The sequence below is a fragment of the Simochromis diagramma genome, unplaced genomic scaffold (assembly GCF_900408965.1).
Source record: "Simochromis diagramma unplaced genomic scaffold, fSimDia1.1 OVJJ01000159.1, whole genome shotgun sequence".
NCBI classification, from domain to species: Eukaryota; Metazoa; Chordata; class Actinopteri; order Cichliformes; family Cichlidae; genus Simochromis; species Simochromis diagramma.
The window spans coordinates 3091920-3114597 of NW_024387197.1; the positions used below are offsets into that span (position 1 = coordinate 3091920).

Here is a 22678-nt window from a genome sequence, read left to right on the forward strand (position 1 = left end):
AGAGATTCAGAACTCTTCTGCCTTTTGTTCCATTCTCTGTCAGGATGATCCCACACTGCTTCAGTAATGTCTATCCAGGTGTGCTTTTATTGCTTTGGCAGTGATCATATTCACGCTCAAGAATGGTGTTGTTGGCAATCAGATGGTTTCCAGATGTTACATGGTGGTTCAAAATCTGACCCAGTACTTTTCTGTCTTCATAATTCCATCAATTTTGGAAAGATCGCCAACACCACTGAGCCTCTACTGTTTTTACAGATGGCTGTAGACACTCCCTGTCCCTCTCACTCAACCTCTCTGTACATACTGATGACAAACCAAGAATTTCAGAATTGGATTCATCACTCATAAGACCCCTTACTGACTTACTGACTTTTGTTCTTGTGTAACTTCCTCGTCCTTTCCTCTCTGTTTCCCTTCATTAAGAATGGCTTCCTAACAGCTAACCTTTCATTGACACCATTTCTGATGACACTTCTGTCTCATCAAGATATGCCAAGTTTTTAGCTAACATCTTTTTGAGAATCTTGCTGTACAAACACTATTTTATGCCTGTCAGACTGTCTTTGGTGTTCAGATGAAGAAATTGGAGCAAATGCTGTGCTTTTGTAACAAGATAGTAACACAATACAGAAAGACATTTTAAAATTGATTCTTTGCCAAGTTGTCTGTTATGTGTAGATAAAGCTTATTGTTGTGTCTACACACACAACACTCCATCAGTTGAGTTAGGTGCCTTTTCTTTCTTTTCCTTTGTATTTTTAATTGAATGATTCACAGGTCAGTGTGAAGGGGCATAATACGCACACAGACACAAAATGTCTCTAATAAAATGTCAGGTACAACGACTAGACTGAAAGTTGGTGAAAAATCAGCAAATATCCAAAGAAACCCTTTGGGAGACTTTCGGGAAGCCTGAAGAACTGTTGGACAAGACTACTTTTAAAAGAATGACTTTTAAAGAAAAGGCGAGAAAGCGAGACGGAGTTGAGTCAGGGGTGGTGACGGTTCATACCGGACGACGGGGTTTAAAAAGAGCGCACATCCCCCTGAAATCTGCACCTTTGTTTATGTCACGCAGGGTTTGAACCTCGCCCGGGGCTAGAACATTACATTTCCACTCAACACACATCAGGTAATAAAACGCGACAGAGCTCTGGTACCGAGCACTAACCGGATAATTGTCCCTCTGTGTTAGAAAGATAACCGGCTTAACTGATTCAGAGCATCTCAAGTTGCACAGCAGACACACCGTGTTTAACGCGTGACATCATCACCATCATCACGTATACACAGCATGCTTTTAGCTGTCTGACCCCGAAGAGGAAACTGAGGTACAGCCAGCCTGTTTTATGAACGGTGTGTGAGAGAGAGAGCGAGAGACACTCACTTGACCGGAGCAGAGCGAGAGTAAAGAGCAGATCTCATCTTTGTGACAAAAGCAGGAGTCTTCTTTCTTTCAGTGGAGACACGTCGATCAGAGCTCGATGGTGTGTTTTTATTATTGAGCTGCGCTTTAAAGTCAACTTTACAAAAAGAAGAAAAAAAAAGTGAAGTGCAGCTGGACGGAAAAATTAAGGCGTGAATTGAAGAAGTTGGTCGCTCAGTGGGAAGTGAAAACCGTCATTTGCGTAATATTTTTAAGTCGACTTTTTCTGTCGCCTCGTTTCATCAAGGGCCTTTGGATATCAAAACTTTGCCATTTGTAGGAAAGGAAGCCTGCGGAGCGAAAGGTAAGCCGTGCGCGCCGACTGACTGCATCTTGCGCAAAAATGAATTAAACGCAGACTTCACTTTCACTGGCAGTGCTTTCAGTTTTCACACTATGAACACGTGAATGAACATTTTCATGTAACAGTCGTATTTTGTTTTAGTGCCCACGGCAAGATGAGAAACAGGTGAGGTTTCTGTGGAAACTGATGTCTAGTGCGTATTTGCATACTGTGGGTTTTCTCAGAGGCTTGCAGAAAAAAAGTCTGCTGATAGTGAGTCCACAAAATCCCCGGTGAGCTTATTATAACACGGCCTGTTGAACACTTAACCTAATAAATGAAATACTTCATCTCTTAAACCTGTATTGCGACCTGGGCTTCCTCTGCAACCGGAAGACTCGAGATTCAGTAATAAAACAGCTGTAGTGCCGTAATTAGTTTATGTTGCACAGAAATAATGCAGCTTTGCTTGTCCTCACAATCAATTACATCATGTTCAAGTGCAAAAGAAGAAGAAGAAAAGACATAAAAAGCAAAAACAAACGAACAAAACATTACCATGACAGTATCAGGTACCCCTGTTGTCCTGCAATCATTGTTTTTATGACACATAATCTGAATAATTCTTCTAAAATGCAACATATGAAATGATAACAGCACTGCTGGCGCTGTGGTCTCTCTATTAAAGTGTCAAATGTTACATATGCTTAAATTAATTTGTTTTTAACAAGTCTCCTCCCTAAGGTGTAGTAGCATGTACATGTTAGAGTGGAGGATGTTGATTCACAAACTATGTTACATAAACTGGTGACAGTGGTCACAGAACAGTGTGACATCATCTGTGAAGTCAAAGATGTTACCTAGCAACTAGAGACCTTGTGAAATGGGAACACCACTCATTCAAAGTACCCCGACCGGACAGTGCACTTGGTCAGGGCCTGAGCTGCACAGCCACCAGGTCAGAGGCAGAAAGAATAAACGTTTGTCTCCATGTGAAGAACACACACACAGAGATTCCTTGATTTATTAGTGAGATTGCCACAACAGGTGGGGGGTCACTGTGCACAGCTGCTTTCTGCCCCTGGTGTCTTCATGTGAGTAACTGTGGCCATGAGTCAAGTGCAGACACAAAGACAGAGTCAAGTGGACTGTGTCACACAGCAGTGACCACTCTACTTTACTCATCTTTTGTGATTTGTTACAGGCTGTTACTTGATGTAGGACACATATTCAGTGTGTGTTTAGTTTCATCATAAACTGGGTGTTGTTTAAGACTGGTTTTATAAGTAGACATCTGTTAACTGTCACTGTTTAGACCAGTAGGCCTGTTTTCAACACTTACCACAAAATATCCATAACTTTTTTCTAACCATTCATCTAGAAATGTTTCCATTTTTTTCAGCAGTTGCGTATCCATAAAATTTTGAACCATTAGTTTTTATCTTTAGCTTTCATTTATCCAGTTCTATGCTACACGACTCTAAGCTACACATTTAAGTATTTATCTACTATGTCTAATTTAACAACTATGACCTGCTTCAACCACTACCTACTCTTGTCGTTAGCTTTAGCAATTTCACCTGTAATATCCAAATATTTAGTTACTACTTTTATCCAATACCATTATCCAGTTTACAGCTACCTGCTAATTCCAGCTAACAGGTATTTATTCATAATTGCAATGCCCTATTTTCACTCATTTATCCATCTGTTTTAGGCTACTTTAAATCCCTGTTATCCAGTAGCTTACTCTTAGCTATCAGTATATTTTTAACTATATCTAGAGCCTAAGCTAATGGTTTAAGCTAACACTCATTTTGTTTGAAGGGTGTCTCTCCCTTTGTGTCTTTACTTTTTACATTTTCAGCTCTAAGTCATTACAAATTGTGAAGCCAAAAATTGGCATATAGCTAACAATGACATTGCCTTGATAATAAATCGGTCAGACTTGAAAATCCATTTTTTTTAGCTAATCGTTTTAGCCCAGTTGTTAATTTCTTGACACACTCTCACCATAAAATCTGTTTAAGCCCAGATTTCATTATATTATTTAATCAGATTGTAATTTTGATCAATGTTCCCTGCTTCTCAATATGCTACGATGCTTTAGTGCAAAAGAGTCAACACAGATGCTCAGAGATAGTGAGGCGACTCACTGTGCTTGCAGCAGTATTGGCACTTTTTATGGACAGCATAGCGAGAGCCTGCGGTGACAGGAAGCTCAAGTTTTAATTTTCTCTTGTGCAGTGGTAAAGGGTGGTGATGTGCTGTGGTTTATTGTTGGTGTGCTGCATTGGCTGACTTCTTCTTTATCTTTCTCAGTACAAAGATACTAATAAATATCAATATTTGTCCAGATTTCATCCCTCAAAGTGGCTGCTGTGAACCAAAGCTTGCACCCTAACCCTGTCTCACTATTACTCCCTGGAGCTTCTCTGATGTGTCTCATAATTTTATTTTAGGACAGCTTCTTACTGTGTGGCTAGCATGGGAGAATCACTGGTGCAGTTTTAAGAAATTCATGATTTCCTTTCTTGTCCTTTGGGATTATTACTGTGAAGTACTGATACATAAAAAACACTGGAATTCTAGTCGCACACCAACATCTCTTAAAACAGCAACAGTTAAAACTTTATTTATAAGTCCTTTGGAATTAAAAGGATATCTCCTGATGACACACAAACGTGGAATAGCAGTATTTTAGTATTAATGGCTCATCTAACCCTGAGGGAAAAGCATGACTGGGAGAGCAAAGACCTTTGTGTTCCATCACAGCTGGTATCTTTGAAAACTCAGTCTAACCTTCACAAACATCCCCTCAGAGGGAATTCAGCAGCACAAAAACAGCTTCTATTTGTAAGCTCAGTGAGCTGCGTGCTGACGGCTCAAAGCTATCAAGGCATCTAAACTATAGTCTGACTGAGAATAGACCAGAAGCCATATCAAACTTCCAAGAATTGTGCTTCAATTCTTTTTTTCCCTCTCGCCACGATATTTCACCCAAAAATGTTTACAAAGGTGTTTGCTCTTATCTGCTTTTGTACTGCAGAGTTGTAATACTGCTCGTATGAAGCGTACTTCTTTTTTGACAGCTTCCTTATCCTGTTGACAGCAAAACTTAACTCTATTCAAAACTGCAAGTCACGGAAAAGAGAAAAACATGCTCTAAACTCATGTTTAAATGCATTAAACGCAACACTTTACCAACAGGCTTGCAGACACAGTTCCATACTAATGTGTTTCGACCCATTTAAACTTATAGAAAAGAAGATTTTAAATATGAATTTACCATTTTCCATCATCTCGCTTATTCTCTTTTGGATCATTTTGTCTGTTTCTTGTAAAAGGTTTAATTTTCTTTGATTGGAGTTCGGTTTTATCCACCTTTTTGTTATTTGTTTAAGTCTTTTTTTTCTCAAGATTTCGATCATATCATTCCCACCTCAGATGAGGTCAATGAGAGATTTTGTGAGTATAAAATATTTTACCTTTAAAAACAGAGCTTTTGAAAATAAATTCCTTTATGGCACAAAAAGCCCTTTGATTCACTGTATTGCATCATTTAATGTGACTTAAAGCCATCTGCTATCTACAAATACACTGTACTCAGCATTAAGACTTTAGTCCTATTTGATCATTAGAAGTCATTTCTGGGGTCAAAAACGATATTTGTTTTTCAAAGAAATTTCCAAATTCCAAAATAAGGAATTGGTAGTTTCAAGATCAGATTACATTACATGTGTTCCTTTCCTTTGTTGGTTATTTCTGTTCCCTGTTCATCTTCCCGTTTTATCATTATTTTACCTTTTGTTGCATCCTAATGATATTTTGCAAAATAGGGAAATCTTTTCAAGTATGAAGCTTAACTTTTTCTTCTTCTTTTCTTCTGTTTTTTCCCCTCTTTTGTTTGTGTGTGTGTGTGTGTGTGTTCCTGTCTAGCTATCTTTGTGAGGACCAAAATCTGCATTCTACTATACTTGTGAGAACCAACAGTCACTTGTGAGGACACACAGACCGGTCCTCACAAGTTTGAAGGCCTTTTTGAGGCTCAAAATGTGGCTTTAGGGTCAGGGTTACAATTAGGTTCTGGTTAGGTTTAGGGTAAGGGGCTAGGGAAACCATTATGTCAATGAAGATAGCTGGACGGGCTTGTGTGTGTGTGTGTGTGTGTGTGTATTCACCGTTGCCTGGGTTGGTAAAAACAAACCTAATATTGAAATATTACTTTTTAATCATATTTGGAAAAATTGCTAACAAAGAATTGATCATTTATACACATATAGTCATATAATCACGTATAATATTAATAATAATAATAATGGATTGCATTTATATAGCGCTTTTCGAGAACCTCAAAGCGCTGTACAATTCCACTATTCATTCACTCTCACATTCACACACTTGTGCTTTTTAATAAAAGCACAAGTAATGCATTTATTTACTTATCTTTGGTCTTATCTGTTTTGAATTGCCTGAAAGACAGCAGCTACAAAACCCACTACGATACTCTGAGTGTGACTCATCTCTCAACGCGCACTTTTTGTGGTCACAATGTTTCGTTTTAGTTTTAGCGCTCACAGAACTGAGAGAATCGCATTTTAGCCGTCGTATAATACTGTACAGCATATATTATAAAACTGGACACACAGGATTTTCACTGTAGCAGAACCTTTTGTCCTGAACCTCCTGTAACAAATAATAACAGTAAATATCTAACAGCTACATTTACCAGCATGTAGCATTTACACTGTGTACAGCGCAGCTTCTGGAATCAACACTAACATGTTCACATACTTTGTAGAATTGAGGCTTTGCAGTTTAGTACAGCCAGCCTTTTAGTTGACCATCTACAGTTATGTTAAGGTCATAGTTAACTGTTATAACTGTGAAAGGTGATTTTTACTGTAATATTAATATACATTTTCAAAATAAGCTGCTGCATGGACGTGCCTCAGACGATAGCAGGCTTAAGGCCAATGCAGCGTCACACCTCTGAACTTTCTATTGTATGTGATCACAACTGTTGCAGAAGTAATCCATAAAACAGGTTCACGTTGAGTTCAGTGCCCATTTCTCTTGAATTATCACAAGATAAGATCGCATTTCTTATTTTTCCCTGTTTTTTTTACTAGTTGAAAATCTTTATCTACCACAGGAGTCAAGGTCTGCTGTTCTTGGCTACACAAATGCTGGAAATCACATCGCAAATCCACGACAATCAAAGTCTAAACAAAACATAATGGATATAAACTTCTAAATTGAGTGTCTGAACTTAAACATCAGAAACTGTCACAAGTCTGTGCTTGTCAGAGCAAATCTGACTTATGTTGCAGTATTGTAGTATAACATTGGATTTTAGCACAGTATAAATGATTCAAACTGCATTTTGACAGCAGTTTGCTACAACGTGGAGCCGTGCATGCTCGTGCTGATGGAGGCTACACAAGTTGCTCTCCCACTGCCCTTTTGCAGGGTCAGAAAGACTGTTTATAGGAGGCATCAGCAACTAAAAGTCTCACACAACCGAACAGTGACATTGCTTCTTTTTTTTTGCAGTGTAATGTGGCTTTATGAAAGGTGTCTGTGGTTTTATTAAAGCTACTGATGCTTCTGGAAATATTGTGACTATATATAAGTGTACCCTATAACGCCCATATAAGTGTACTTCATAACTGATAAGAAGGAACCTGTATTGTGTTTGTAGATCTTTCAAATGCAAACAGGGTGCCTCGCTTTATACCTAATACAAAGTCCCATATTCACTTCCTCTACTGTAGGAGCATTTCTTCTTTTTCACTTTTGCACCTTTTTTTTTTTTATTTCCGACAGAGCGATGTCACTGTGATGTCCGTTGCTGGCATCATCTCAGCCTTTCAAGGAGCTCGTGGGAAAAGGATGCCGAGGGGAAGGAGCTGAGGGGAGAGGACAGCAGAAGAGCTTTTTTATGAGGACAGGATGGAGGTGACTGCACCCTGCATGCGGAGTGATGATAGCTCCATGTGATTCATTTTTCTTTTTCAGTATTTTAAGCTGAGCAGGTGTGAAGGAGTCACTGTTTTGTGGAATCTAGTGGCTGTTTCTCTGGAGGTGACAAGGCTGAGTTCAGCAGCTGCTAGGCTGCAGCTATGGACGTTGAGGTGAGATTTCCTCCCCCCGCATTAGTGACCTCTTCGCCGTTTGCCTCATCATGCGGGACACATTTTTCTACATCACCCTGGAGCTGCTGATTGCCGTCTTCTCAGTGCTGGGAAATGTCTTGGTCTGCTGGGCCGTGGCCCTCAACAGTAACCTCCAGAGCATCACCAACTTCTTCGTGGTGTCGCTGGCTGTGGCCGACATCGCCGTGGGCGTCCTGGCCATTCCCTTTGCCATCGTCATCAGCATCGGGTTCTGCTCCAACTTCTATGGCTGCCTGTTTATTGCGTGCTTTGTGCTGGTTCTCACACAGAGCTCCATCTTTAGTCTGCTGGCCATCGCTATAGATCGCTACATTGCAATCAAGATACCACTCAGGTCAGTAACCATGAGGAAAAATGGATCATTTATCATTTATTGGTGCAAAATTAATGAGTTAATAGAATGAGTGAAATCCTTTATAACTGCATTATTACGTGTGTTAATAAGGCACCAATAAACAGTTGATTAGCATTAGTAAAACAGCTGATTACTACTTATAAACCATTTTTTCCAACATGTCCAAGCACAGAAAGAAACAAAGATCAGATTTGGAAAACAAGATAGGAATGTTTTAACTCTTAATTAATTCTTACTTTGGTCCAATGTGTTTTTTTAATCAGAAGCAGCAGAATTCGCACGATGACGCCCAACGTTTCATTTCATTTCTGTCGGTTAAAACATTTGACATTTGAACCAGATATTCCATGGCTGAATAAGACTGTTCAGAAACAGCGTCTCCCACAGGGCAAATTCCCCCCGGAGCAATCAAACAAATATCGCTCTAATTGCTTACACAGACTGTGTAAGTCTGTTTTGTAAACTTACTTTTATTATTGTAATGTAAAAATAACAACAAAAAAACTCCAAACACAGTGAGATGTTGATTTAACATGCAAATTTGCCAACGACGGTGCATCTGCAGACCTGACAGGCTAAACCAGTGACAGTGATGCTGTGACCTCATTGTTACCGCACTGCTGCGCCGGTCAGACGTCTCGCCCTTTAGGGCTCGAACACACTCCTCCTGCCGAACATACGTACGTGAGGGCTCTTCTGCGTTGTGTTTGTACATCCCTAAAGAGGAGGGGGGGGCGCTTGTTTTTGCAGTATTAACCTTTGCACTTTAACATCTGAAGAATGTGATAGAAACAAGCCAAACGTCTCAGCTGCTCTCCCACACTGTGCTACAGGCGAACCAAAAATAGGCTCCTTCCTTTGAGGAGCCCTGAAAGACTCAGTTTGTTTATTCTTGTCTCTTGTAGTTCCGGTATGAGAGTTGCTTCCACAGAACGATCGCATAAGCAAATGATAAATCAGCGGGGTACTTTCGTATACAGTAATAATTAATTCAAACAAGGGACGGAAGCTTTCTTATGAGGTTTATAGAGGTCATTGTGGCAGAGGGAAACAAACCTTTATCTCTGAGTTCTCAGGAGCTGAAAGACAATTGAAGCTTGACACGTGTATTGTCTCCCTGTCCAGGTACAACAGCTTGGTGACAGGACAGCGGGCTCGAGGCATCATTGCCATATGCTGGATTTTATCCATCATCATCGGTTTGACCCCCATGATGGGCTGGCATGGTGGGAAGTCAAGAAACGTCACCAACGAAACCAAAAGCAGCCCCTGCCAGCCGGGCATGATGAAGTGCCTGTTTGAGGTTGTTGTCGACATGGAGTACATGGTCTACTTCAACTTTTTTGCTTGTGTGCTGATCCCCTTGCTGCTAATGTTGGCCATCTACCTGTGTATCTTCATGGCAGCTCGCCACCAGCTCATGCTGATTGAAGTAAAAGCGTCTCATGGGGAAAAGTCCCGCTCCGTCCTGCAGAAAGAGGTCCAGGCTGCCAAGTCTCTGGCCATCATTGTGGGCCTGTTTGCGGTCTGCTGGCTGCCTTTACATATCATTAACTGCTTCACCCTCTTCTGTCCTCAGTGTGATCGTCCTCCTGATTTGGTTATGTATGTAGCCATTATCCTATCCCATGCCAACTCTGTGGTCAACCCCTTCATCTACGCCTACCGCATCCGAGAGTTCCGGCACACCTTCCGTAGGATTATTAGGCGGCACATCCTGGGGAAGCGGGAGGTGTTTGAGAGCAGCGGGAGTAAGCGGAACTCTACTCACAACAGCATCACGGACTCCATCAGGCTCAAAGCAAATGGCCTCAGCTTTGACCTTTTCACAGAGCAGAGCAGCAGTACCTGTGAGAACTCCTGCCGCTGTCCTGCTCACATCTCCCCTTTAGAGGGTGGTCTGGCAACAGTGTCTCACCCGCCTCTGTCAGTTGTTATCGCCCACTGCCCCAAAGTGGGGACGTGTCCACTTCAAGCCCTCAGGCAGACTCAGCTCCCGGCGGGAAACGACTGCTCTGAACCAGAGATCCTGGAGGAAAACTGCAAACAGAACCTCGCTCCAGCACAGGTTGCACTGCTGTTCAACACCCAGGACAGGAAGAGCTGCTGTAGCGAGCTAGATAAAGTGCACTGATCTATGCGCCGCAGGGATCATTTGCTAATTCCTCGCAGTTAGTTGTGAATGTCTGCTCAGGATCACCATGAATCTCTAATTTCCAATGGGAGTACTGTAAACAGATGACAGACAATGAATGTCACTCACTGAGATAAATGAAACAGGACTGAAAACTGTCTCTACTATTTAAATACAGTGACATGTCAATTTAACTCAGAATAAGTCTAAAAGGCACCGCTATTGTTACCGGAAGGCTACGTCTTATCAACCCACATGACCGGGGGTGGTTTGTAATGTGCAGCCACTTCACAAGTTGTTCTGTGGAAATTTCAACACCATCCATGAATGTTTTTACTTCCTCTTTGCAAACAGCTGAAATACAGTAAAAATGCAGGCAGTTGATAGAATGGTCTATATGGAATAGGAGCATTTATTGTAGGCGTGTCAGGATAGCCACCTTTATTTAACCACAGTGTGCCATTTCAGGTCTGAATGTGATGTGTCTTTAAATTATTACATTTATTTTCTTTCTTTCAGGGATTTGAACATAAACACAACATACTCTGCTCTCTTCACTTGTAATTTCCACACTTTTGGTAGAGATTAACAGACATAACCACGTTCCAGATGAATGTTTCAGCCCATTGCTCCTATTTGCTGTTTCCTAATGGACTAAAAGCAGAAGGTTTGTGGTTGTGAGAATATCTGTTAAATGCTTCACATTTTCTAAAGCAAAGACCAGTAACTTGGCAATCTAATGCTGTAATGTTTCCTTTTACTTTTGTTTATACATTTGTGATAATGACGCTTTAATGTATGCTTATTTAAGTCAAATTCAGATGATACAATTGACACAGTTTGATGAATAATGGGAAATTATTTGCAGATGTCCATTACTGCCCTCTATGTTCTCACAAGTAGACTGGCACCAAGTGCTGTCTTTAAATAAATCCTTTCACACTTTTAATGTGTGCTTGCTGTGTATACATTTTTGCAATGGCCGCAATATCCCTGTCTTTATTCAGGAGCTGCAGGAACACCTCCAGACATCCCACTGACTTTTCAGCAGACAGGCTCGTGATTTGGTCATTCGGAGAAATGGTGGATTAAATTGTCATCATTTCTTGGCGTTTCTTTATTTTTGCAGTTTTTATCAGAACAGCTCTTGAGGCCTATTCCTTGTTAAAGATTTCACAGCCAAAAAAGATGTCCTGTGTCCTCCTGTGGGGCAAAGGACACAGGAGATCTTTTGAGCTGTAAATCTTATCTCCTCAGCTGGATCACTTCATCTCAAATAAGCAAACTTTTTTTTTTGCATTACGGCCGTGAAACTTTAGCTTCATACAATAAATACTTTTCTGGATGTGGTTCTTTTGAATGATGGTCCACAGACGCACTTTCAAGACATTGTTTTGCACTGAACTATGAGGCAATGATTGAATGTCAATGTCTCAAAACAATGAGATAAAAGCCAAAATTTTTTATTTGTCGTTCTTACCATCAAATTGAATCAGATTCTATAATTTTTAAAAGATACATCATAAAAGGTTACAACAATGATTGTTAAATTGTGTAAAAAAAAAAAAAAAAAGCCCAGTATTAATAAAAAAAAAAAAGTCACAATGCAAAAGACAACTAGTGAAAATTTTTGAATGCAATACAGTTGAATTTCACAACACTGCAAAATAAAGTCAGTAGAATACTTCTTAACATTAAATATCACTAAATAACTCATATGGCGAGCTCAGCTAACATTGGATGAAAAAACAATGAAAAAAACAAACAAATATATATATATACATATATATATATATATATATATATATATATATATATATATATATATATATATAGCTCGGGTCCTCTACCAGAGGCCTGGGAGCTTGAGGGTCCTGCGCAGTATCTTAGCTGTTCCTAGGACTGCGCTCTTCTGGACAGAGATCTCCGATGTTGTTCCCAGGATCTGCTGGAGCCACTCGCCTAGCTTGGGAGTCACCGCACCTAGTGCTCCGATTACCACTGGGACCACCGTCACCTTCACCCTCCACATCTTCTCGAGCTCTTCCCTGAGCCCTTGGTATTTCTCCAGCTTCTTGTGTTCCTTCTTCCTGATGTTGCTGTCATTCGGAACCGCTACATCGATCACTACGGCCGTCTTCTTCTGTTTGTCCACCACCACTATGTCCTGTTGGTTAGCCACCACCATTTTGTCCGTCTGTATCTGGAAGTCCCACAGGATCTTAGCTCGGTCATTCTCCACCACCCTTGGGAGCATCTCCCATTTTGACCCCGGACTTCCAGGTTATACTCGGCACAGATGTTCCTGTACACCAGCGGTCCCCAACCTTTTTTGCGCCACGGACTGGTTTATGCCCGACAATATTTTCACGGACCGGCCTTTAAGGTGTCGCGGATAAATACAACAAAATGAAACTAGTACCGGTACCGAAAAAAGAAGATTTATTCATAACACACGTGAAAAGACCCAGGAAAATCGAGTTAACGATAAAAACGATAACAAAATAATGCTGAAAACCGATAAAAACCCTGAAAACCATACATTTCACACCTGGGCCTCAACTCTCGTGGCCCGGTACCAAACGAATCACGGACCGGTACTGGTCTGAGGCCCGGGGGTTGGGGACCGCTGCTGTACACTATGCCGGCCACTTGGTTATGGCGTTCCATGTATGCCCTGCCTGCTAGCATCTTGCACCCTGCTGTTATGTGCTGGATTGTCTCTGGAGCATCTTTACACATCCTGCACCTGGGGTCTTGCCTGGTGTGATAGACCCCAGCCTCAATGGATCTTGTGCTTAGTGCTTGTTCCTGTGCTGCCATGATTAGTGCCTCTGTGCTGTCTTTCAGTCCAGCTTTGTCCAGCCACTGGTAGGATTTCTGGATATCAGCCACCTCCTCTATCTGCCGGTGGTACATACCGTGCAGGGGCCTGTCCTTCCATGATGGTTCCTCGCCTTCCTCCACTTTCTTGGGTTTCTGCTGCCTGAGGTATTCACTGAGCACTCGGTCAGTTGGGGCCATCTTTGTGATGTATTCGTGGATGTTCCTTGTCTCATCCTGGACTGTGGTGCTGACACTCACCAGTCCCCGGCCCCCTTCCTTCCGCTTAGCGTACAGCCTCAGGGTGGTGGACTTGGGGTGAAACCCTCCATGCATGGTAAGGAGCTTTCTTTTCTTGATGTCAGTGGCTTCTATCTCCTCCTTTGGCCAGCATATTACCCCAGCAGGGGTAGCCCAGATCTTGTTCTTACCGTTCAGCTGACTCCTCAGGACTTGCCTGACCCTCTGCAGGTACTTGGTGGTTGCAGCTTTCCTAGCGGCCTCTTCATGGTTCCCATTCGCCTGCGGGATCCCCAGGTACTTGTAACTGTCCTCTATGTCTGCAATGTTGCCTTCTGGTAGCTCGATCCCCTCAGTTCTGACTACCTTCCCTCTCTTTGTTATCATCCGACTACACTTCTCCAGCCCGAATGACATCCCGATGTCATTGCTGTATATCCTGGTGGTGTGGATCAGTGAATCGATGTCTCGTTCACTCTTGGCATACAGCTTGATGTCATCCATGTACAGGAGGTGGCTGACAACTGCTCCGTTCCGTAGTCGGTATCCGTAGCCAGTCTTGTCAATTATGTCACTGAGGGGGTTCAGGCCTATGCAGAACAGCAGTGGGGACAGAGCATCTCCTTGGTAGATCCCGCACTTGATGGTGACTTGTGCTATGGGCTTGAGGTTGGCCTCTAGTGTTGTACGCCACATCCCCATTGAGTTCCTGATGAAGGCTCTCATGGTCCTGTTGATCTTATATAGTTCTAGGCATTCCAGGATCCAGGTGTGGGGCATTGAGTCATAGGCCTTCTTGTAATCAATCCAGGTGAGTCTGGTCCTGCAGTCTCTTATAGCACTTTGAATCACCTTGTTGTTGAATTGTGCTATACAAATAAACTTGCCTTGCCTTGCCTTGCCTTGCCTTATACTACAGCCTAGTAATGGGGAAATGGAAATGACTTTTGCTTCTGGGCAAATCTAAGTTATTTTTGGACAGGTATTGAACAGGTGTCATTGTTGTGTGTTCTGGTATTCATTAGCAAATGAATGAACTCAAACCTAAAGCTGAGGTATGACAAGTAGCAGCTGAAAGTAGCCAGTAGGAAAAGATCTTTTATAAAATACTAATTACAGAGGCTTTAAGGAATCAGTCATTCATGTGGCAGATTGAGCTACAGAGACTCCACATTGCTTTTGATTGAGTGTAGTAGTGTCTGTAATGTAACTATACACCAAAAATGAACAGATGATAGAACTTATCTTTTATTGATGTTGGCTGTTTATTTGAATTTTGTTATTTTAAACTTCTATCCTTCCTCTGTGGTACCAAAATGAAATCTCGGTGTATCTGTCTTTATAAGTCAGTTACTGTAAGTGCAAATGGTGTTGGGTTCCAGTCTGTGGCGGGAAACAATAAAGCCAGCTCTTTTTTTTCCAATACTGACATCTCCGCCCATGCAGCTGTTAAGTCCAGAGTGCCGGTCTCACTGTGTGTAGAGACTCCATGGATACAAGCAGAAACAGTCCCCTGTTCAACCTTTTAAAAGACTCAAGCTTTGTGAGCGAGGAGAGGTGGATGCAAATGAGGGAACATGCGTGTGTGTGTGTTTAACTCTCTCAGGGTGGTGGATGTGTGAAAAAGTGCAGACCACAACACTAAAGTGCTTTTATTGTTCCACTTTGTGCCCAGTCCAGTCTTCTTCTACCTCTAGTATCACTGGAGCTTAACTGCTGTCAGGAGTCTGGACCTGAAAATGTTTGTGACTGTCTTGTTTGGAGGTTAGTAAAGTTTCTGGGCATGTTAATACTGTGCATGCAGGCTTAAAGGTTTGCAGGCATGCAGGTGTTTTTTTTTTTTTTTTTTTTGCACCTTACAGCATTTGTTCCAAATTTTTTGTGAATGCATGTGCATGACTTCTTGGCAGAGGGCAGGATGGAAATGTTCAATCTCAACTGTAAGCTGATAAACTTCCTCAATCATTTGAAAGAGAGGGCCGGTGTGGACTCCAAAGGTACTGGACTGAAATGCTGGATCATTTTAAATTGTTCTTATACAAATTCTAAAAGCAACAAAATTCTTCCTGCAGATTGTGTGGACCTGATGGACAGCAGTGGTAAAGTGATGAACCTGGCAGCCAAGCAGCACAGTTTGGCTCTGGCCAGCAGTGTGCTGGTAGCCAGACACTACTACGTCCTCCTGCGAGTCTGCCGTGAGTCCGTCTGGTCCATCCATCAGCAGGACTTCAGAGGAACAAACACCCAGATTATAAAAGCATTTTCAAAACCTAATTATGTTATCAGTGTCTGATCTAAATAATTAGATTCCAAATATATTGATGTAATGATAAGTGGTAAGTGGCAGGACAAACTAATTCTGGTGCTTTCAGGGGTATCGTGAATGAAATGCATGTTGCCATCCTAATTTTTTGAAAGCTGAATGTAAAGTATGATTTTACCTATGCTTGAAAGCATGCCCGTGACTTCTTGTGCTCCCTCAGGAGACCATGAGGCTGGAGGTCAGAAATATGTCTCCCTTCAGAACAACAACAGTCAAAGTCATCCTGAATTAACAGGTAACAATAAAATAATATTAATGATAAGAATAACATCGGGGCTGTGGAAGTGGCTCTCTGAGGCCTCCTGCTGGACAAACCCATTCCTGCCATTGTGAAAATGCTACAAAACAAACATAAAGTTACCTCATGTGGTTTGTCATTGCTTGTGTTGTAGAACTGCTGAAGAGGCTGACTGACAAAGAGCCAGACAGAAAGACTAGAAAGAGACGGATGCCTCAGACCAAAAACATTCCTGCAAACAGCAAGAGCCACTAAATTTAACACTGTCAATTTATATGTATAAATCTGAATACTTTGCTATATTTCTATTTTAACTGAGCTGAAGTGGATGATTTCTTTTTAGTTAATAAAACTCTATATTGAAGAAGTTCAATAGAATAAGTTACATTTTGAGATTTTGTATTTCTGCATTAAATTGTTACTGTAACCAGAACAGAGAGGTAAATCAGAAGTATGAGCTGCTGTGTATCTTCCTAGTTTCTTGTGTTTCTAAGCATTTTCCTTTTCCTCGTGTCTTTTGTGGCTTCCTGCCTGTCTGTGTGAGTTCCTTTTTGTCCGTCTTTCAGTGACTTTCTGATATATTTTGAGAGCTGTTTCCTTGCTATTTTCTTGACTTCCTGCCTTTGTTCTCTTCCCGCCCTGCTTATTGTCAGATTTCATTCACCTGCACCTTATATTCTCCATATTGTGTATTTAGTCTGAATCCTTTCCCACAGTTCTTCCTCCCTCTTTTCCTGCATTTTGCCTTTTGGATTTTTTGAAATTTGAACCACTTGGATTAAACTTTCGCTACTTTCTGCAAGTTGGCGTTAAACTTTTCTTTGCGCTAAATAAAAAAAAAAAAAGATAATATAAAAATAAAAATGAAATCAAACAGAATAAGTGCGCTTAATGAATTACTGATGGAAAAATTGTCTCAGGTTTTTCTTTACCAGAAATCTAACTGCGGTGTATTACAGTCTGCGCGCTCCCTGCTAATACTGCACTGCCAAAGAATTAATGATGATGTGATTGGATTTGCCTGCATTGAGGACTTGCTTGCTGTGTTCATTAGGAAAACTCAAGGGAACGAAAGAAATTGAACTAAACTGATTTTCAGTCATGCACACAGCTGCGGGAACGTGTTAGATGGTGGGGTTGCTTCCACAGGATGTGGAAGGTGCGCTCTCAACATAAATATAAAAAAGATTTACATAAACATTTAAGTGTAAATCTACAATGCATGTTTTCATCTGCGATTATGGTCCTTAGGTCACGAGCAGTTGTCCAAGCATTTCACTACATATCGTACTGTGTATGACTGTGTACGTGACAAATAAAATTTGAATTTGATTTAAAATAAGTATAGAACAATCTAATTAAAAACACAAGGTTTGTCCATGAAAGGATGTCTTGCTAATTAAAAAACGTTGTACCCAGTTTTCCTGCTGTGCGTTCCCAGATAGCAAGGAAACATTGAAACAATATTGAGTCAATATCAGGCGATGTCATTGAATCAACGTTGAGGTGTGACGTTGACCTAACGTCATTCTTGCACCCTTTTTTAATGTTGAAACGTCAGGTTTTGATGTTGAATCAATGTTGAAACCTGACATTGATTCGACGTTATATTTTCTAATACTGTTGACAATGAAACAATGTCAGATTCTGATATTGAAACACTGTTGAGCTATGGTGTTGATTTTCCACCTCTTTCGCACTGTTGCTTTTTATTAAAACAGTTAAATCATGACTGGAAATCTACATTTCTTTATAGGTATTTTAACCAATACTAAACTACTGCATGTTTCCATCAACACTGAAACCACCTAAACACATAATTGTAGTTATTTCTCAAATTGGACACCCATGTATGTATGTATGTATGTATGTATGTATGTATGTATAAAAATAAATGTCTCACAATGTATCATGTCAATATTAATATCCTAAAATAACAAAGCATTGCATGTGATGTAACAGAGAAAAAAAACTAAACAAAAAGAAAGGTCAATAGACATGTTTTGTTTGCTGAATACTTTATTAAAAGACAGTTTCCTATTTACATTTATATGTTTCACAGAAGTTTGTAATTTTTTACTCTGGGATGGGGATGCATGATGTGCGTCCTGCACCACCCAAACGATCTGGGGCGTATCGGAGCCATTTCTGCACTGCTTGTGCAAAGACAAACTCGGACATAGAGTTTGCCCCTAACTGCTGCGTCAGGCCATCTAGAACAAAAATACACAAACACGCACAAAAGTGAATTAGAGCACATGAATAAGCTCTTGTTAACTGTCTTCAGCGGGGAGAAAGTATGTAAACTCCTAGGCTGATAAACATGAAAGTCACCAGGCGTAAATCTGCAAACTGCCGCATTTGATTCCCAAAGAGCTATGAGCGGAAAAAGTGATAAGTCTTAGCATGGTGTCCCGTGTATCCTTTAAAACAAAATAAACATGGGGTCCTCGGGCTGTAAAAACTACAACCCGAGGACTAAACAAGCCAAAGACCAAAGACTCCATCTCCAGATTAACCGGACATGAAAGTCTTGTTATTAAGAAAGACAAAGTAATATAGCAAAAACCGGACATAGGAAATGTGAAACACACCCAGCAGATCAATTGATCCCTTTATTGTTCACTTTAAGCTCATAAAACTACAATAAACAGTAAAACTTACCAAATATGCATCTGCACAGCGCTGTATCTTTAAATGCCCTTTTTTGCTTTGTCTGGTCCTTGGTTTTTTTCCCTGCCCAGTTTAGTACCGAGGCCAGCTCGTTTGTAATGGCATAAGCCATTACATGGCGGACTCGCACCTCCAGTGTGGTCCCTCCAATCAAGGCAAAGCGTCTCACCTATAGACACATTTTAAGAGATGGAATTAGCGTGTCTCATGTCCTAAATGTGTATGCAAGTGCTTGTGTGTATAATCAACATGCTGTTGTTATGTATTTAAATCACATCTGACAGCTATTACACTTTATAGTTACAAAGTGTACATAACCTTTATATACTTACCATTGCCTTATTTGCTTCTTGTGATTGAAGAGCTGCCTCTGCATTGTTTAGCTCCTCAATGTTGTGCAAGGGCAAATCCAGAGGCAGTACCCCAGCATCTACCGATTCATTGCAGCAGGGATGGCGGATGGCTCTGACCTCCTCACGGAGTTCGTTAACTGCTCTGGTCAGGTCTGACAGCATCGTTAACATCTTTTGTGAGGTCGCATCTGTTTCAAAGAACAATTCTAGAAAGATTAATGGCTTAAGCAGTGAGAGGCAAAAAACTAATATATCCATAAGTGACGGTGTAACATTCTGCATTCAAGTATAAGTTGTTCTAACTGCTAAAAGTGTTTGCTAGTTTTTGCATGTCACATATATTTGATATTTCTATATGTAGCTGCCATCACCAGTGTGTGAATTATGTGTGAATGGGTGGATGACTGAATGTGTAAAGCGCTTTGGGGTCCTTAGGGACTAGTTAAAGCGCTGTACAAATATAGGCCATTTACCATTTATACCATGTAAAATGTGAAATTCCAAGATTTTTGAACTTGCCTTGTAATAGTGGCCTCACAGAGTCTCTGGAATCTACAGAAAAAAAAAAAAAAAAAAAAAAAAAAAAAAATCACAACAAGATGACATTCAGGAGTATAAACTGGTGTTTTGAAGATAAGAGCACAATGACATTGTGATTCAGCTTTAAAAGCATACCATCTATAGAGAAGTCCTCAACATCTGACTCTGCATGCTGGGGAGATCGCAAAGCTGTGTCGTTTTGTGTGTTTTGCCGGAGTGGCGAAAGGTGCCAGAAGCTGGGCTGGGCATTATGATGCCTGCTGTCAGTGGGCTGGGGGGGAAAACTGCGGTCACAGTCATTATCCTTGTCGGGTGATACATAGGTCTCACATACTTCTGAAATCTGCTCATAGCGACTGGTAAATACTTGACTGTCTATACCTGGGTGACAACAGTGGGACACACCAGACTCTTCTGCAACCTGCGGTCGCTTAACTTCGACTTGTGCATTGCTGTTTTGTTTTTGTTTTTCAGTAACCATCTCTTTAAAGTGCCTGAGTATATCGGACTCTGCTGCCTCAACCATTTTCCGTAATTTGCGCCTCCTTGACCAGCGTGATGTCATTGTCAGTGTATATCAGATTAAACAAATAGTGCTATATTTGGAAATAGCCAAATAAGCAAATTGTTTAACACTAGGAATTTATTTAAGGACGTGAGTTTCTTACTTATTGATGGAAGTTACCAAATCAGATCTGAAAAAAAGAGGAAAAATAGGGCACAATGTCAATAAAGAGGGAAAACTAGATACAAAGACGGCTTATAGAAGCTGAACCGAGTCCTATGTGTGAAGGGACAGTAACTGCATGTGTATATGTAAGCATTTAAACACTGAAGATAATAAAATTAACAGTATTTTGTCTAAGTTTGCCATTGTAGGAATTCATGGCACCGAGACAAAAACGTGGCGTACAGTGTGACATCAAAATAGGCGCACACCTTTGCTGCGTTTTCTCCGTTTTCCTCGTCCACACGTAAATGCTGAAACGGAGTTTTCGAAAAATATCCACCCCAGCAGGCGTCTTTAAAAATCTCAGTTTTCAGTTAACGAAAACGCAGTTTACGTGTGGACAAAAGGTGCAAACGCAAGTTAGGTGAGCGTGCAACTAAAGTTTGAATTGAGTGCGAATTGAAGCGGGTGCTCTCCAATCATTAAAAGTAACAAAGTCATTGAACACATTTATACAGTTACCTTTACGTTTATCAATCCTATATCACAGATTTACAATTTTTTGTAGTACTATGCTAAAAAGCAACTACAGAGCGAAAGTCTGGGTCAAGCGCCGAGGCGACGGCAAGAACAAAGGAACCCTCGAAGCGTTAAAGCTAGCTTTGTAAGGGAATATCACGGAAAAGTATGAAACGAAATGTTTTCTTTGTTGATAGACTTTGTTCGCACTGCACTTTATTTGTTGCCGGATTGTAAGATGAAAGTAGACACAATTTCGGGCTCAAACATTTTGTCCGAAACTTTACATTAACAGTTTTTTACTGTTATTCAAATGCAACCGTCAAAATAACGAATAGAAAAAAAGTCATTCATTCTTACCTTATACTAATCGTGGTGCAGGCCAGTGCAGTGCATGAACTGATGCCCCTTCTCCGGTCAATTCCGCTGAAAGTAAATCTAATGTCCCGCTCTACTGTACAAGACAATGGTTACCTGGAGGGATGTACCACTGAGAGGGGTGCTGCGGAATAGTCCAAGTGATCGCTGCTCCCGGTCAACTATACATAAATTGCACGTCGACACGATTTTTTAAAGCTGGTGAACTAGACCAAAGTCATTGATAACAAAAGAACATAAATTTTTTACTTTCTCCGGTACTTTATACCCGCTCAGTTGCAATGCAATTTAACGCTCAACTACAAATCGATGGCTTTTTGATGGTGACCGGCGCCGAATGATGGTAAACTATAAATAGACGTTTTCTCGATGTTGTTGTTGTCACCTGGTCGACTACAAAAATATCAAATATCAATGACAAAAAAAACAAAGGTAAATCAACATCATTACAACGTCCCTATAGTAAGACCGTCGGTTTACCACGGTATTTCAATGTTGTTACAACATTGGCATTTCAACCATAACGGCGGATCGGATGAAAAATCAACATCAATTCAATGTCGTCTTGCTATCTGGGTTGCCTTTACCATCCACCAGGGGGTGCTGTAGTTCTCTCAGCAACCCTACTTCCCAAAGCCTTGCCCACATTACAACATGACTCTGATAAACCAGAAACATGTATTCTTTTCTTTGTTTTTAAATTTTTGCTACATTTAAAACAACTCATTCAATTTCAGTTTCCTTGAAATATGTTGGCTATTGAGAACAAATGAACTAATGACAGCTATTACAATTTTTCTGAATTGCTAAAACATTAGACTCCATTCTCTAAAACAAATTCTTAGTGGCCAAAACCTATTTTTCATATCAAACACTTTTGGCCAAATCTTAAACACTGATTTCTTTCTTTGTCATAGAAGCTTTTTCTTTATCATGTAGAAAAACCGTTTACTATGTAACTTCTTTACACTGACAGCAAGGGGAGTTTCACTGGTCTGGCTCCACTTAAAGTCAAAGTGGACAGCAATGTTAAATGACTTTGACACCCCTGGATTAGCACATGGATAGGACCAGTAGGAATGTAACCGAGTACCTTTAGCAGTTTACTTAAGTGCGGGTTTAATATACTTGCACTTTAAGTACTTCAGTGTTATGATACTTTTGTAAATTTGGAGGTAAATATTTGTTCTTTAATATTCCAGTCCATTTATTTCGAATCTTTATTTACTTATTATTTTCCAGATGATCTACATTAAAATTAGCAGACGCTGCAACATTAAAGAAACATATATATGTCAAAAGATCATTAGTCGCAATCTAAAATATATAATGTATATGATCCTGAAAAAAGCCATTTTACGATCAATATAATCTCTAGATATAATTTAGGTCCTTTGAATGTATTTTTGGATTATACAGATTGTGGACTGTTGAGCTATTTGCATGGGATTTTAACTTTTACTCACTCGTTTATTTAAACTCTTGTGCAGCATCAGCATCCAATAGAACACAGAGATGCACATGACAATCACGCCCAGTGT

The 22678-nt window shown here is 40.5% G+C and overlaps 3 protein-coding genes across 4 annotated transcripts; 2 read left to right on the top strand and 1 right to left on the bottom strand.

Annotated features, from left to right (window-relative positions):
- The first annotated feature begins 773 nt into the window (after positions 1-773).
- adora2aa (adenosine A2a receptor a) lies at positions 774-11976 on the top strand. 2 transcript variants are annotated; one of them, XM_040050001.1, is made up of 3 exons: positions 774-1733; positions 7542-8225; positions 9372-11976. In XM_040050001.1, the coding sequence occupies exons 2-3, from the start codon at positions 7900-7902 to the stop codon at positions 10378-10380; spliced, it is 1335 nt and encodes a 444-aa protein (XP_039905935.1). In that variant the 5' UTR covers positions 774-1733; positions 7542-7899; the 3' UTR covers positions 10381-11976. The 2 variants fall into 2 exon arrangements, with proteins under 2 accessions (XP_039905935.1, XP_039905936.1); XM_040050002.1 differs by lacking the exon at positions 774-1733 and adding an exon at positions 1741-5180.
- A 2316-nt stretch (positions 11977-14292) lies between these two features.
- LOC120745265 (uncharacterized protein C22orf15) lies at positions 14293-16849 on the top strand. Its single transcript, XM_040049985.1, has 5 exons — positions 14293-15207; positions 15354-15440; positions 15516-15638; positions 15927-16001; positions 16159-16849. Exons 1-5 carry the CDS (start codon positions 15183-15185, stop codon positions 16257-16259), a joined length of 411 nt encoding a protein of 136 aa, XP_039905919.1. The 5' UTR covers positions 14293-15182; the 3' UTR covers positions 16260-16849.
- A 1066-nt stretch (positions 16850-17915) lies between these two features.
- Positions 17916-22418, bottom strand: LOC120745339. Its single transcript, XM_040050115.1, has 6 exons — positions 21120-22418; positions 19706-20265; positions 19550-19582; positions 19010-19218; positions 18669-18846; positions 17916-18217 (listed from the first exon to the last, which is right to left on the bottom strand). Exons 2-6 carry the CDS (start codon positions 20133-20135, stop codon positions 18081-18083), a joined length of 987 nt encoding a protein of 328 aa, XP_039906049.1. The 5' UTR covers positions 20136-20265; positions 21120-22418; the 3' UTR covers positions 17916-18080.
- Between the last annotated feature and the right edge of the window lie 260 nt (positions 22419-22678).